A 16155-nucleotide genomic window follows, 5' to 3' on the forward strand; every position below is an offset into this window, starting at 1 on the left:
TCTTAAAAAGTACCTGATGCCAGAAAGTTCAGTTACCTTCCTAGATATACATTTTGTTTGACTATGATTTAAAACCAAGCTGAAGTAGGAAGATAGTTCAGTAGTCAGAATCTCTGGCTTCTATAAAACATTACAAAGTCCTCACTCTTTGTAGCCATTCACGCTTACCATTTGATCCAGATTTTTTACATGGCGTATTATTGAAAGTGGCTAAATTTTTTTTTTTTTAATAGAAAGCATTTTCTCTCTCTCTCTCTCTCACACACACACACACACAAACACACGCATAAATGTTAGAGGAAGTTGGGTGAAGGGAATATAAGACGTCTTTATAGCTGTTCTAGAAATCTACAGTTATTTCAAAATGAAAGTTAAAGAATAGTGTGGATCTAAACAAGTAGCAAAATTATGAAGGAAAGAAATGGATACCAATGCCAGGGTAATAATGATCTTTACAGAGGGGAGGGATGGGATTGTGATTAGAGCAGGCACATGAAGACTTTTGAGATGTTGGCAGTTTCATAGATGTTCACTTGATACCTTTTATTAAATGGTTCATAATGTTCCATACATTTTTCTGAATGTATGTTATGTTTTACAGTAAAAGATTGGAAAATGATATGAATCATTTCAATTTAATAAGATTGCAAATCAGTAGGGGTAAACATTTGTTCCTAATGCCTTGTGTTTCTTAATTAGTTTAGAGTTTGTGAAGAATATTTTCTTTGATGTGGCAATAAACTTTCAATTATGAAAAGTTTCCTCTCTCAATCATGACTTTGTGTAATTTGTTTAGGTAGAAACATTAAAGCACAATGATCCTTTTGCTCCTGGTGGAACAGTTGTTGTTGCAGCAAGCGATTCAGGTAAGGAAATAATTTTCTTTGAACAGTAAACATCACCCTTTCTTTCAACTTCTTTTTTTTTTTTGGTCTTCATCAAATATATTCTCCTACTTACTTGCTTATGGCTTTAAGATTATTGCATAGTTATTAGATTGGTACAAAAGTAATTGTGCTTTCGGACCCTGAATTTTAAATCATTTTAACTAGGGTCAAAGCTATGGTTTTTCCAGGAGTCATGTTTGGATGTGAGAGTTGGACCTTAAAGAAGGCTGAGTGCTGAAGAATTAATGCTTTTGAACTGTGGTGTTAGAGAAGACTCTTGTGAGCCCTTTGGAATACAAGGAGATCAAAACAGTCAATCTTAAAGGAAATCAACCCTGAATATTCATTGAAAGGACTAAAGCTGAAGCTGAAGCTCCAATACTTTGGTCACCTGATGCGAAGAGCTGACTCATGGGAAAAGACCCTGATGCTGGGAAAGATTGAAGGCAGGAGGAGAAGGGGCAGCAGAGGACAAGATGGTTGGATGGCATCACTGACTCAGTAGACATGAGTTTGAGCAAGCGCTGGGAGATGGTGAAGGACAGGGAAGCCTGGTGTGCTGCTGTCCATGAGGTCTCAAAGAGTCAGACACAAATGAACAACTGAACAACAACAGTAATGGGGTCAAACACATCTGTATTAATCAAAATAGAAGCTATTAAAATCAACACATTTTTGCCAATGAGAAATAAATTTTATTCCTGAAGCATAAAAATTTGTGCTTCAGGATTTGACAAACTCTTGGAAAACATTTTCTGCATCCTGCTGGTTGTGGAAGCATTTTCCCTGTAAAAAGTTGTTGAGATACTTGAAGAAGTGTTAGTCAGTTGGTGAGAGGTCAGGTGAATATAGCAGATGAGCCAAAACTTCATTGCCCAATTTGTTCAATTTTTGAAGCGTTGGTTGTTTGACATGTGGTTGGGTGTTGTCTCAGAAGAGAATTGGGTCCTTTTATTGGCCAGTGCCAGCTGTAAGCGTTGCAGTTTTCCATTCATCTCATCGATTGACTGGGCATACTTCTCAGATGTAATGGTTCCGCTGTGATTCAGAAAGCTGTAGTGGATCAGACCACCAGCAGACCACCAGACAGTGACCATGACCCTTTTTTGGTGCAAGTTTGGCTTTGGGAAGTGCTTTGGAGCTGCTTCTCTGTCCAGCCACTGACCTGTTTGTTGCTGGTTGTATAAAAATCTGCTTTTCATCGCACCTCACAATCAAGTTGAGAAATGATTCATTGTTGCATAGAATAAGAGAAGACAACACTTAAAGGTGATGCTTTTTTTTGATTTGTGGTCAGTTCTTGAGGCACTCGCTTCTTGAGCTTTTCACCTTTCCAGTTTGCTTCAAATCCCAAATGACTGTAGACTGGTCAACGTTGAGTTCTTGGGCAGCATCTTGTATAGTTGTAAGATGATCAGCTTCAGTGATTGCTCTCAATTGGTTGTTGTCATCTTCTCATAGCTGGCCACTTTTCTTGTCACCTTCAAGGCTCTTGTCTCCTTTGCAAAACTTCTTGAACTACCAGTGTACTGTATGTTCATTAGCAGTTTCTGGGCCAAATGCATTGTTGATTTTGCAAGTCATCTCTGCTGCTTTGACCCATTTTTGAACTTAAATATGAACATTGCTCTAATTTGCTTTTTGTCGAACATCATTTTCATAGTCTGCAATGCATCTGAAATAAACAGCAAGTAAAATTTATTAGCAAAAAGCATAAAACAGGAAATGCACATCAAAATGATACATAACATAATCACATTTATTTAAGAATATTCTAATATCAAATGGCAAATTTCAACAATATTAAACCACAATTACTTTTGCACCAACCTAAATATATCCTATTATGTTCTACCAATAGAAACAATGGTGTTTGTATATTACTTTCCACTTTTCTTATCATTTATTATCTCATTTACTGTTCGTGTTAAAGAGCTTAATATGTACTCTAGCAAATGTCAGTAAAACCAATAAAAATGTTTTTTTGCTTTCTAAAAGACAGTGTTCCTTGGCAGTTTCAAAGTCAGCATTGTTGCTTATGGATCGTGACCTAAATTTAAAAATTAGTGGCTTCCCATATTAGCAAAACTCCCTTGGGATTTCCCATGTTTCTCCAACAAAAATATTATAGGGGAAAAAAAAAGAGAAGAGGGAAGGAACTTAAAAGTAAAAACAAATTTAAGGAGCATATCACGTAAATAATATTTGTAGATCTTGCTTGTACTTGATTTGAATAAATCAACTAAAAAAAGATTTATGAGATGAAAATTTGGACAGATTGACATTAAGAAATTTTTAAATTTTTTAAGATGATATGAAAATGCTGTTTTAGTTTTGTCTTTTAAAAAACAGTCTTCAGAGTTCCCTGTCAGTGCAGTGGTTAAGACTCTGCACTTCCACTACAAGGGGCACAGGTTCAATCCCTGGTCAGGGAACTAAGATTGCACATGCTGCATAGCATGGCCAAAACCAGAGAAACTAAACAAGTCTTTATCTTAGAGATACATTATGTTAGATTTAGAGATGAAGTGATTAAATTGGGGTTTGTGTCAAAATAATCTTGTGGAGTGAATAAACAGGTGTGTTTAGGAAATAAAGTTGCTAAGTTACTAAAGCTAAGCAATAAATACATGAGGGTTCATTATACTAGCTTTTTATTTTTATCTATTTTTAATTTTTCATTATAAAAGAGTCTTTGCCTTTTAACACACCCCAAGTATGCCATACCTTTATTTATTTATGTAGGCTGCACCTTGCAGCATGTGGAACTTCCCAGATCAAAGATTGCACTGGTACCCCCTGTAGTGGAAGTGCAGAGTCTTAACCACTGAACCACCAAATAAATCCAATATTCCCATTTTAAAGGTCAGGAAACTGAAGATAGGAACATTAAAGTAACTTGGTCAAGATTTACAGTTTTATTAGATTTGAACAATAAAGCCAAGATTCAAACCTATGTCTGATAGTCTAAAAGCTTTTTCAACTAAGTAACTGTTTCTTTCTCTCTATTCAATAGTTATTGTCTAGGAGAGCAGGGAATTAGAAGTAGACTCAAACATATAAATACTTCAATATCATGCTAAAAATAAGATGCCTTATTTTTCCAGATGAAAATAGAGTGAGTTATTGAGTGTAGAAATTTGCTGATTATGACAAATTGAGGATTATGAGTGTAGAGAAAGATTAGTATAGAAATGCCTTCACAATTTGAATTTCTTGTGCAAATATCAAGATGATACTTAACAGTGTGCATTATTTGTTTTCAGCTTGAAGATTAATATCAAGTAGATATGTAGAAAAAAAGATCTAATATAGTGCTGGGTTTGGATTTAACCCAAAATTTAGAACTACAGCAAATAAGATTTCTAAAAGGCTTATTGTAATAAAAATGGTCAAATTGTATCTTTTTAAAATACATGTGCTCCTTTAGAGTCTCAATTTTGAACTGATGAATTAATGTATTGATAGGGATATTATATGATAAGAAAGGATAACCTAAGAGAATAAAATGAAAGGTTAATACATTTTAATTAACTCTTGATTGCCCACACTGAGGAATGGTAAGTGCCAGGAGAATTCATTAACACTGCAAGCATTTAAAGAAAAGGGAGATAGCCTCCCTTTAGGGCAACTCATGAATGATTTCAGAGCAGAAGGTGGCCTTTGTGGTATGCCTTGAAAGAATGGCCTACATAAGTAGATATGGGAAGAGTAGTTAAAGCAAAGAGAAAATGAGTGAGGAATGGAGGAAGGACATATAGTGCATGTTCAAAGAAAAACAGACATTTGATAAAGCTTACTTACAGATAGAGGAATAATCAGGTTAAATAAGGCTAAAGTAGTAAATTGTGGTCTCACTGTAGGTTTCTGTTGCCTCTGTTGGTCTTCTCTTTGATTTCCAGTTCCTGGCTCATTTCCTGTAAAGTGGTAGAGTAAATGACTATAGTAGACTGGAAGTGGGCTAAGGTTTGTTATTATCATCATAGTAATAGATACCATTTACTGAGCACTTGCTTAGTTCCAGCACTACATGTGCTATTGTCTCATATTTGATCTTGTTTAATTCTCAGAGCAACTACCTGAGAAAATTGCTGTTATGTTTATTGTACAGACAAGGAAAACCAAGAAGTGGAGAGATGAAGCCATTTCACAAGGTTAAGGAAGTAGTAATAGATGGACTCACATTCAGATGATGTCTCTAGTTTTCCACCAACCTCTTTGGTCCTTCCTTCTCTCTCTTTTCTAATTCTTTCTCTTCTCCCCAACTTCTTTATGTTGTGTTGCTCTAGGTCTTAGACTCTAAACTTACCTTCTCTCTCTGTATTCCTTGGGGTTCTCATCTGGTTTTATGGTTTTACATACTCTCTCTGTGTTGATTTCTAACTCTAGCCACACTTTTTCCCGTGAACTCCAGACACCTGTATCCAGTTATCTGTTGACATCTAACACGTCTAACACCAAACACCTAATCTTCCTCCCCAAACCTGCTTCTCTTGAATCTTTCCCCATCTTTTTTTTTTTCCCCCCTCAAATCAAAAGACTTTATTGCCTCTTTAAAACATCACAGTTGAGTCCATAGAACCATCTGGCATCTTGCTGTTTCTGCAGCCGGACCACTCAGATCTTATTCATCAGCCTGCTAAACTGTTCCTTTTTCAGAAACATACATACCATCCAAAATTTTTCTGATATCCTTGTCTTCAACTGTGGAGGCTTGCTGAATCAAAGCAGCCAAATTTGACACAAGTTCATTATCGTTTGCTTCAAGAATCGTCTCATCTTTCTGGGTTTGACATACTGAACAAGTAGCCCCTGGCCTCATCCGAACCCTGTGGATGTATTTTTCACCCAGAAAATTTCAAATTTCAGCAAGAGAACCAGTTTTCTCAATAACAACGCTGATGGGGAAGTGGACATACACAGACCACATCTTGTAACAGAAGCCCAATGTAACACCCTTGATCATGCTCTGACTACAGATCCTGTGAACAGTTGCCAGTTCCTTTCTGTTTCCCCACCATATGTCAGCCCAGAGCCTCTTCTTTTTCTTTCCAAGGAGACTGAGTTCTACATTGATGTGATTGAAGGGTGCCTCTTGGGCCCTTCACAATAACTGTCTGTCCTTTCAGAGTAATGTCAAAAATTTTTCTGGAATGTTGACAGTCTGCTGAGAATGGTCTTCATTCTCACAGTAAATGCAGCAAAGAGCTTTCCCCATCCTAATCCATGGTAATTTCATCTTTAACATTGCTAAGACCTAAAATCTTAGAATCATCCTTGGTTCTTTTTTTTTTCTCTTACTCTGTCTCTCATGTGTCAAGAAATGTTACTGATTCTACCTTCAAATTATATACAGTAAAAGCCTTACAATGGCCTGAAGCTCTCTAATAATATCTCATTGTTATTACCTTTGCTCACTCTGCTCCAATCACACTGACCTTACTTTTGCTCAAGAAACAGGCTCATGTTCCTTGGGCCCTTTACTCTTAGCTGTCCCCCGTTCCTAGGATGATTTTTCTCCGTATATCCACAGGATGGTCTCTGTTACCTCTAACAAATCTTGGCCACAATGTCACCTTATCATCTAGCCCAGCACTCCCACCATAATGTTCTTTACTCCTTCTTACTGTATTTTGGCTTATTACCTTTAGTGTACTAAGTAAATTTCTGTGTTTTTCTCTTATTTATCTCCTTTTCCTCCTACTAAATTTTGGCATCCACAGGAACTTGAATCTTTTTATTCACTGATATCTCCCAAGAACCTTAAACCATACCTGGGGATATAATATTACTGAATGAATGGGTGAATCAATTACTGTTCTCACAGAGCATATAAAAGGATCCCAGTGGATGAGAATCTTTATTTGGGGAGGGGGGCATATTGTTCACTTTTTTTCTGATAAGTGGATATTTTAACATTGTGGTGAAAAATACATGATATAAAATTTACCGTTTTAGCCATTTTTAAGTATACAGTTAGTGGTATTAAATACCTTCACATTATTGTACAACCATCACATCCGTCTATCTACAGAATTTTTTTCATCTCCTAAAACTGAAACTATACCAGTTAAACAAGAACTTCCCATTTCCCCTTCTTACCAGGTCCTGGCAAATACCGTTTACTTACTGTGTTTATGAATTTGACAACTCTAGGTCCCTCATAAAAGTGGAATCACATCATATTTGTCTTTTTGTGTATTGGGCTTATTTCATTTGTCATAAATCCTCAAGGTTCATGTTGTAGCATGTATCAGCATGTATCTTTCCTTTTTAAGACCGAATGATATTCTGTTGTATGAATATGCTACTTTTTATATATTCCTCCTTCAATAGACACTTGGTTTGCATCCACATTTGACTATTGTGAATGATGCTGCTATTCATGAGTTTACAAATACCTAATCAAGTCCTTGGTTTCAGTTCTTTTAAGTATTTACTAAGGATTTCTCAATCATATAGTAACTCTGATTTTTTAAGAAGCCATCATACTGTTTTCCATGCCTTACTATTTTACATTCCCGTCAGTAGTGCACAAGGATTCCAGTTTCTCTACATCCTTGCCAACACATACTACTTTGTAAAATAATAACCATATTAATGGTGTGAAATGGCAGTTCATTGATTTGATTTGCATTTCTCTAGTGAATAATGATGCATATTGGCCATTTGTATATCTTTGTAGCATCTTTTCAGGTGCTTTGCCCATTTTAAAAAATCAGTTTGCTTTTTTGTTGTTGCAATGTAGGAGTAGGAGTTCCTTATATTTTGTGGATATTAACCCCTTAAGAGATATACAATTTGCAAATATTTTCTCCCGTATCATAGTTTGCCTTTTCATTCTGTTGATACTGTCTCTTGGTGAACAGAACTTTTTAATTTTGATGCTGTCCAGTTTATGTACTTTTTCTTTTGTTGCCTATGCTTTTAGTGTCCTATCCAAGAAAAATTGCTAAATCCAATGTTGTGAAGTTTTTCACTTACGTTCTCTTCTAAGAGTTTTTAGTTGTAGGTCTTACATTTAGGTCTTTGATCCATTTTGAGTTAATTTTACTTCATTCTTTTTCATATGGCTGTCCCATTTTCCCAAAACATCTTTTCCTTTCCCATTGAATGGTTTTAACATCCTTGTAAAAAATAATTTGACTCCATGTGTAAGGGTTTATTTCTGGGCTCTCTATTCTGTTCTTAAGGATCTAAGTGTCTTAAGACCAGAACTGTTTTGATTACAATAGCTTTGTAATAAATTTTGAAATCAAGAAGTTTGAGACCTGTAACTTTGTCATTTTTTCAAGATTGTTTTCGCTATTCAGGGTCCCTTGAGATTCCGTATGAATTTTAGGTTAAATTTTCTGTTTCTGCAAAAGAATGTCATTGGGATTTTGACAGTGATTACATTGAATCTGTAGAGTGCCTTGGATGATATTAACATCATAACAATATTGAGTCTTGCAGTTCATGAATGTTGTCTGTTTTTCTCATTATCTGTACCTACTTTCTTTCAGATTGTTTTATAGTTGTCAATATACAAGTCTTCCTTGGCTAAGTTAATTCTTAAGTATTTTATTCTTTTTGATGCTATTGTAAATGTCATTGTTTTATTAATTTCCTTTGCAGATTGTCCAGATTATCAATATATGGAAATGCTATTGATTTCTGCACATTGATTTTGTATCCTGCTACTTTGCTGAATTCATTTATTCTAAAGTTTTTTTTTTTTTTTAGGGTTTTTTGCATGTTAAGATCGTGTCATCTGAAAACAGATAATTTTACCTCTTCCTTTTCAGTTTGGATGCCTTTTTTGTTCCTCCTTGCCTAATTGCTCTGGCTAGGATTTCTGTGTTGAATAGAAGTGGTGAAGGTGAGCATCCTTGTCTTGTTACAGATTTTAGAGAAAAAGCTTTCAGTCTCTCACCATTGGTATGATGTTCACTGTTGGCTTTTCATATGTGGTCTTTCTTATGTTGAAGTAGTTACCTGCTTTTCCTAGTTTGTTCAGTGTGTTATCATGAAAGGATTTTGAATTTTGTCAAATATATGCTTTTTCTGCATCAATCTAGATGATCATCTGGGTTTTTTTTTCTTCATTCTGTTAATGTAGTGTATTACGTCAATTGATTTTCCTGTGTTGAACCATCTTTACATATAAATTGAGAGTCTGTATCTTCATCATCTGCAGTATAGCTGACATCTTGATTTGAATGAGAATCTTAGAATTAAAACTGTTTAGAGTTGAGTGGGCAATATGTTCGTTGTGTATGGGGCTGAGTTACACAGACTTTCCACAGACTAAGAAATATCAGAGGTCTGAATGTCCTTTTTCTTTTTTCTTTCTTTCCAGAGCCATATAGGTCATTCAAACTTTGTTTTTGCATTTTTCTCATTTAATCTTTATAACGATTATATGGGAGGTGCTATTCTTTCTGTCTTTAATAATGAGGAAAATGGGACTCAGGCCAAACAGTTTGCCCTGGGTCACAGTAGCTGTCTCAATGCTCAGTTTCTAATCCATGTCTTATTTCAGAGCTCATGCTATTAATCATTTTGTTACCATGCCTCTGCCTTATATCTTCTCATCCAGTTCTGACAATACAAAAATTGGAGTAGGGTGATGCCACAGGTTTTTTTTCTCTCAAACTTACATTACTGCCTTTGTTAGAGCTGAGGGAATCATAGACATGCTCTAGACCAGAGTTTTCACATTATTTTTCATGAAACCAGCTTCCAGAGGGGCCTTTAGGGGGTTGGCCAAGTCTAGTTTCATTATTTTTTAAGTGTCTCTGAATTTTTAAAAACTGCAGTTTAATTAGGTATATGCATTCAGCTTTATTCCAGACCAGATTTTAACATATTGGAGTGCACGGTAATATCAAATTAAATAGGTTTTGTGCAAACCTATAAATAAACATTTATTTAAACCACTGTGAGATTACAAGACTCTTGTTCAGAAATGAGCTGCTTTCTTGGATGAATAATGTTTTTCAAATAGAGCAAACAAAGCCAAGTACAGAAATGTTTGATCCCTGACTTCAGACATTTGTGTTAATCAAAATTGCTTCATTGTTCTCATTGTCATTGTGATAATTAAATGTTATAAATTTAAACTTAAAAAGAATTTAGAGTTAATTCTTAAAATCCATCTTGTTTCATATATTGGAATTCTGTTTAAGATTTGAGAATTATTATCTGGTCTGATTCCTTAATATATGGAAGAAAAGCTGAGCCCCACAACTACTTTCTAGTTTACTTCTGAATCCCTGTCCATTGATCTTTCTGCTGTGTTATCCTGCCTCTTATTTACTAAATAATAAAAATGAAAAAATTAAGATGTCTTTGGAACCCAGAATTTGATGAAGGGTCCTGAGAGCAAATGAAAAAATATTAGGTAAAAAAAAATGAAAGAATTTTGTAAGAATCTTATAAAAGGTCCATAAAAAGACTTTTTGGGGTTGATGGAAAATAATTCAGACTTCACCCTTACTGGGCTCTTATTTCAACAATGATAACAAAAACTAATTAGGAAAGAAGTGGGTTATTTGAAGCAAACATAGGCAGTGACTTTGGAGATTATCAAGCTTTTTGGTCTCAGGATCCTTTTAAAAAATGAATGAAGACCCTCTAAGAACTTTTGTTTGGGGGATTGTATTTGTCAGTATTTACTGTTAGAAATTAAAACTGATAAATTAAAAATTTTAAATTCATTTAAAAAGAAAAAATAATAAACCCATTACATATTAACATAAATACCATATTTTTAAACAAAAATAATAACTCCAAACCCAAAAAAGAAAAATATTGTGAGAAGAGTAGCATTGTTTATATATTTTTGCAAAGCTCTTTAAATGTGTGGCTTTTGCTGGATCTTCATATCTACTTCTGCATTCAGTGTGCTACACTATGTGTTTTGCTTGAAATGTATGAAGATGATCTGCCTCAAACAGGTGGAAAAGGGAGGATTATTTTAATAGACTCTTTAGATAATTGTGGATTTTTTTTTAGTTGTTATTTGTTGTTCAGTCTCTAAGTTGTGTCCAACCCTTTGCAGGCCCATGAACTGCAGCACGCCAGGCTTCCCTGTCCTTCACTATCTCCTGGAGTTTGCTACTGTACCAAAAATCAGTAAATTTTAGTTTATTCAAAGTTAGTTACACACCCACACTCACACACACACAAAGTTAGTTACAATAAGGAATATGAAACTGTATCAATGAACTTTTCATATTCTGTTACATTAAACTCCATTAGTCTTTCTTGCACAATGAATGAACCTTGTGCCCCATATATGGCTTTGTAAACATGCATTGATCATTTGGAACATATTGGTTCACTCAGTTACACGTGTCTTCCAAATGTTAGCACATTTCATTATAAATAGTTTTTTAAATCACATTTATTGATATCACCATCCATCTCATGAGAGTCTTTTAATTAAATATTAGTATAATGTTAAGCTTACGAGGCATTTAAACCTTTCCAAGATTCTGATTTTTACTTGATAGCTTGTAATTTTTATCATCTGCAAAAAATACTTTCAGTTGTTTTCCTTAAAGTGTCAGATTCACTTTATTTAGGAAGATACCTGAAATACCTAAAACTGAATAGCTATTGTTTACTTGTCTCTTTAAGTAAGAATCATATTCCAAGAAAAAAGCAGCTAGTTCACCGTGTTTCTCAGACCATCATGTAAGTGCATTTCCTTCAGATAACCATTATACTTTGGTACTCAGCAGAAATGTTTTGTGTGTATTTCTCATTTTGTCTTTCATAATTTTTAGATGTGTACCTAAGGGTCACAACTTATTTAAAATTAATAATTTTTATTGATTCATCAAGGACAGACATTCATAAGTACACCTGCCCTTTTCCCCTTCATGATTCCCCTCCGTGAGTTTGTGATGGTGAAGAATACAACCCGGTACAGTTTGGTGCCACTGCCTTGATTCCTACTAAGGCACCCACCACTTTTTTTTTATTTTAACCCACCACTGGTTTTGCAACACTGTTGCGATTAATCAATACAATGAGAAAGATAATATCATAATACTTTGAAGATAGTTTTTACCTTACAGACCCCCCTAAAGGGGTCTTGGACTTGTGGAATGAATGCATGGACCACACTTTGAGAACTGCTGATCTAATATGTTCTAGAAAATTTTCCTGTTGCCCTGGATTGTGCTGGTCTCTGTTCCCTCAGGCCAGTTTGCTCCCAGGAGGTATCTGGGACAGATGTCTTTTATTCAGAACAAGAGCAAGAAAATAATCTCAATGTCCTGGAGAAAAAGCTAAAGAGTGAGGCTATCTTTCTGTTCTATATTTAGTCTGGAGCTTCTGTTCTTCTTCTCTCAGTACACACTTCCTCTGATGGTGTTGTCCAGTACTGTGCGTTCAGCTACAGCCTGTTCCATGATGACTCCTAGATGTTGTCCTCTGTGCCTGATCTCTCTCCTGAGCCTCCAGTACCTTCAGGTTACCTGCTGGATATATCTCCTTAGGTGTCAACTCAGCAATGCTTAGAATTGATTGTCATCTTTTCCGGTTTGTCTCTCCTTTGAAGTATAATACAAGCAATTACAAAGAGTAAAGCTTTACCTCCTACATTCTACTTTTTATACCAGTGACACTATTATTGATCCTCAGCCAGTCATCCTAGACTTCTCTGTCCTTCCTCATCTCCAATAAATTGCCATGTTTTGTTGTTTTACCCACAGTTGGACCCTGTCTATTCCTCCTTATACTCAGCTTTGGTTGGGTCCTCATCATGTTTTACCTGGACTGACTGTGATACTAAATTGCCTCCAGTCTCTTTACCTGCTGATCTGTCATCTGCACCACTGCCAGAATTGTCTTTGTTAATATTTGATCTTACTCAGATAACCATTATACTTTGGTACTCAGCAGAAATGTTTTGTATGTATTTCTCATTTTGTCTTTCATAATTGTCAAAGTTCAGTTCAGTTGCTCAGTCATGTCTGACTCTTTGTGACCCCATGGACTGCAGCACACCAGGCCTCCCTGTCCATCACCAACTCCCGGAGTTTATTCACACTCATGTCCATTGAGTCAGTGATGCCATCCAACCATCTCATCCTCTGTCGTCCCCTTCTCTTCCTGCCTTCAATCCTTCCTAGCATCAGGGTCTTTTCAAATGAGTCAGTTCTGTGCATCATTTGGCCAGAGTATTGGAGTTTCAGCTTCAGTATCAGTCCTTCCAATGAATATTCAGGACTGATCTCCTTTAGGATGGACTGGTTAGATCTCCTTGCAGTCCAAGGGACTCTCAAGAGTCTTCTCCAACACCACAGTTCAAAAGCATCAATTCTTCAGTGCTCAGCTTTCTTTACTAACCACAAATCTAAGTCGCTAGCCCTGTGTTCCAAATAACTGTGTGTGTGTTTATAAAAGTAGGGCTTCCGTGGTGACTCGGATGATAAAGAATCTGCCTGCAATGCGAGGAACCCAGGTTTGATCCCTGGGTTTGGAACATCCCCTGGAGAAGGGAATGGCTACCCACTCACAGATACATGTCTGAAAGAAGTTGTCCACTCTATGAAATGTAAAATAGTACTGAACATCTTCTGGATATCTCATCTAAGCTAATAGCATTACCATCTTATTCAGTTGCCTAAGCACAGATCTGCGAGTCATCTGTTACATCCCTACTGTCCCATCCTAGTGCTTCCAGGACTTAGCAGAATGAAAAAATTGACTGCTGAAAAAATGAATAAATTATTTGTCTCAAATCTGCTACATTGTCTTAAAATTTTGAATTCAGTAGAAACCTAAACAGTCTAGAAAGAGATTGTCATCAGTAGGACATAAATGCTTGAGTCTAGTTGCCTGAGCTTAACTCAGATACATTGTTCTATAGGTTTTTCTAAGTCTTAGTTTCCTAAACTTTAGAGTGAGGTTAATAATTACACTTTGGGCTTTGTTGGGTAGATTACATGAGATAATGTATGTTAAAGTATTTATTGTAGTTCCTCTCATAATAGATGGTAGTTGTTGTTACTACTGCCGCTACTTTTTAATGGCTTTGCAAATGCAGACTTACTTGTAATATCCTCTTGGCTAGATCCAAGTGAGATCTGGCAGTGAAGAGTGTGGGTGTGTATGTTGTCAACTCTTTTACTGGAAAGGATTCTTTTAGTCTATAGTTGTTTTCTCTTCTCTTTAGTTTTTAAAATTCTTTTGTTTGAGAAATGAAACATGAGCTTTTTTTTTTATGTTTAAGTTGGTAAATCTGTGTTTTCCTCCAACTTACAAATATATGTAGGTTCTTAATATATTTATTTAGTTTACTTGTTCATAAACTCTTGCCATCTAGAAACCACTGAGATTCAGATACAATGCATTATATAACCAAAGTCACAAACACAGGATATTTACCTTCCTTACTCACTGGGAAGTTGAGTGTTTACTTAGCAAAAAGATTAATCCCACAGAACAGGAGAATTGTAAGCTTTCAAAATAAATTAAAAACATAACAGTTTTTGTTGTTAAAAATTAAATGATAAATCACTCTACTCTGACCTCTATAATTTAGTAGTTATGGCAGTGATAGAAGAACCTTAAATATTTTTACTATTTTTGTCTCACATTGCATTGTTGTTGTTTTTTTGTTTGTCTTAGCATTTGCTCTTGGTGATAGACACAGGGTAGACTAAGAAAGAAAACTAAAGAAAGCCAATTCAGGTTACTCAGCTTCTACATTTTTTTTTTTAACTTGTAAACATTCTTTTTACACTTCGTTATAAATGAGATTAGTTCAGGTGCCAGAAAAGTTTTTGCATGGAATATTTTACTGACTCCTAATGAGAAAATGCATAATCTTTCCAATTCTTAATTAAAACTTTACAACATTCTGAGGTTATAGAAGAGCACTCATGATGTCCCCACAGCATCTTTGACACCAGCATTAGGAAAATGTCAAGTAGGTCTGTGTTTTTACAGGCAATGACTCAGACTAAGCATGCATATGTTCATATATTTTATAATTCTTAGCCTCTGCTTTCTTTCATGTTTTTTCTCTAATTTTCTCCGTTTCCACAAACCACAGGCCATGAGTGTCTCTTCATAGCCACTTAATTTTTGAATGAAAAGATATGTGTGTATGAGCAGATGTATGTTTGTGTATAGTGAGTGTGTATCTCTCTTCTCCCACCTTCTTTCTGTCTACAAGGAAAAGAGTGAGAGCTTTTTTGTAAAGTCTTTTTTTTCCCCTTTCCACATAAATTTAGTTGTTATTTTTCCTTTGCTCTCTTTGAACTTTAACACTTACTATGTAGCAGTTGTGTACAAGTATATCACTCAGTTAAATCATGAGTTCCTTGAACGTAAATATGTCTTTTATCCCTCTAAATCCCTGGTACCTAGGCTTGAGCATGATAGATGCTTAGCATATGTGAGTGGATTACTGGGTGAGTGAGTGAGCAAACTCTTTGGAGACCAGCTTGAGAAAGTAGATCCTTTGCTGATGACTATAATTCACAAGTATCTCTTGAAGGTTTTCTATGAGTTTGTGCTTAATTATCTTATTAAGCTCAAGGGTTTTGAGTGGGTCATGGAGGTTAAAAAGGTTTCTACCTCCTGCCAGGATTCTCCGGTTAGACAGCTGTTCTGTGGGGATTATTTGTGAGCCTTAAGGTTTCCCTTATTCCTTGTTGGTCAGCTGGTTGTACTGAGAAATGTTATGGCATCTGTTTGGAAGATCTGTAGTAATGAGATCGTTTTTCTTTCAGTATCTTCAACAAAAATAAGTGTCTCCTCTTTGCCAGACCTTGCTTTAGGCCTTGAGGATATAATAGTGAACGAAAAAGCCCCTGTCTTTATAGAGCTAATATGGCAACCCAGTTCAGTATTCTTGCCTGGAGAATTCCGTCAACAGAGGAGGCTGGTGGGCTGTAGTGTCCATGGGGTCACAAAGAGTTTGAGACAACTGAGCAACTAAGCACAGCACAATAAACAAATATAACATGTCAAGTATGATGAATGCTATGAATTAAATTAGGTTAAAGGGTTAAAAGGGGCTTCCTTGGTAGCTCAGCTGGTAAAGAATCTGCCTGCAATGCAGGAGACCCCGGTTTGATTTCTGGGTCAGGAAGTTCCCCTGGAAAATGGATAGGTTACCCACTCCAATACTCTTGGACTTCCCTGGTGGCTTAGACGGTAAAGAATCCGCCTGCAATATGGGAGACCTGGCTTCAATCCCTCAGTTGGGATGATCCCCTGGAGGAAGGTGTGGGTTGCCTGGAGAAGTCCATGGACAGAG

The 16155-nt window shown here is 35.9% G+C and overlaps 1 protein-coding gene and 1 pseudogene across 7 annotated transcripts in view; one reads left to right on the forward strand and one right to left on the reverse strand.

Moving 5' to 3' along the window:
- EPS15 (epidermal growth factor receptor pathway substrate 15) overlaps window positions 1–16155 on the forward strand; it is a 145516-nt gene that overhangs the window by 115654 nt on the left and 13707 nt on the right. For all 7 annotated transcript variants that reach the window (XM_040231197.1, XM_040231198.1, XM_040231194.1 and 4 more), the window contains exon 21: window positions 797–866. In XM_040231197.1, coding sequence (XP_040087131.1) covers window positions 797–866 — 70 coding nt within the window. The remainder of the gene's footprint in view (window positions 1–796; window positions 867–16155) is intronic.
- Window positions 5512–6105, reverse strand: LOC120855404 (annotated as a pseudogene).

This window comes from Oryx dammah, unplaced genomic scaffold, assembly GCF_014754425.2.
Source record: "Oryx dammah isolate SB20612 unplaced genomic scaffold, SCBI_Odam_1.1 HiC_scaffold_28, whole genome shotgun sequence".
Taxonomy (NCBI): domain Eukaryota; kingdom Metazoa; phylum Chordata; class Mammalia; order Artiodactyla; family Bovidae; genus Oryx; species Oryx dammah.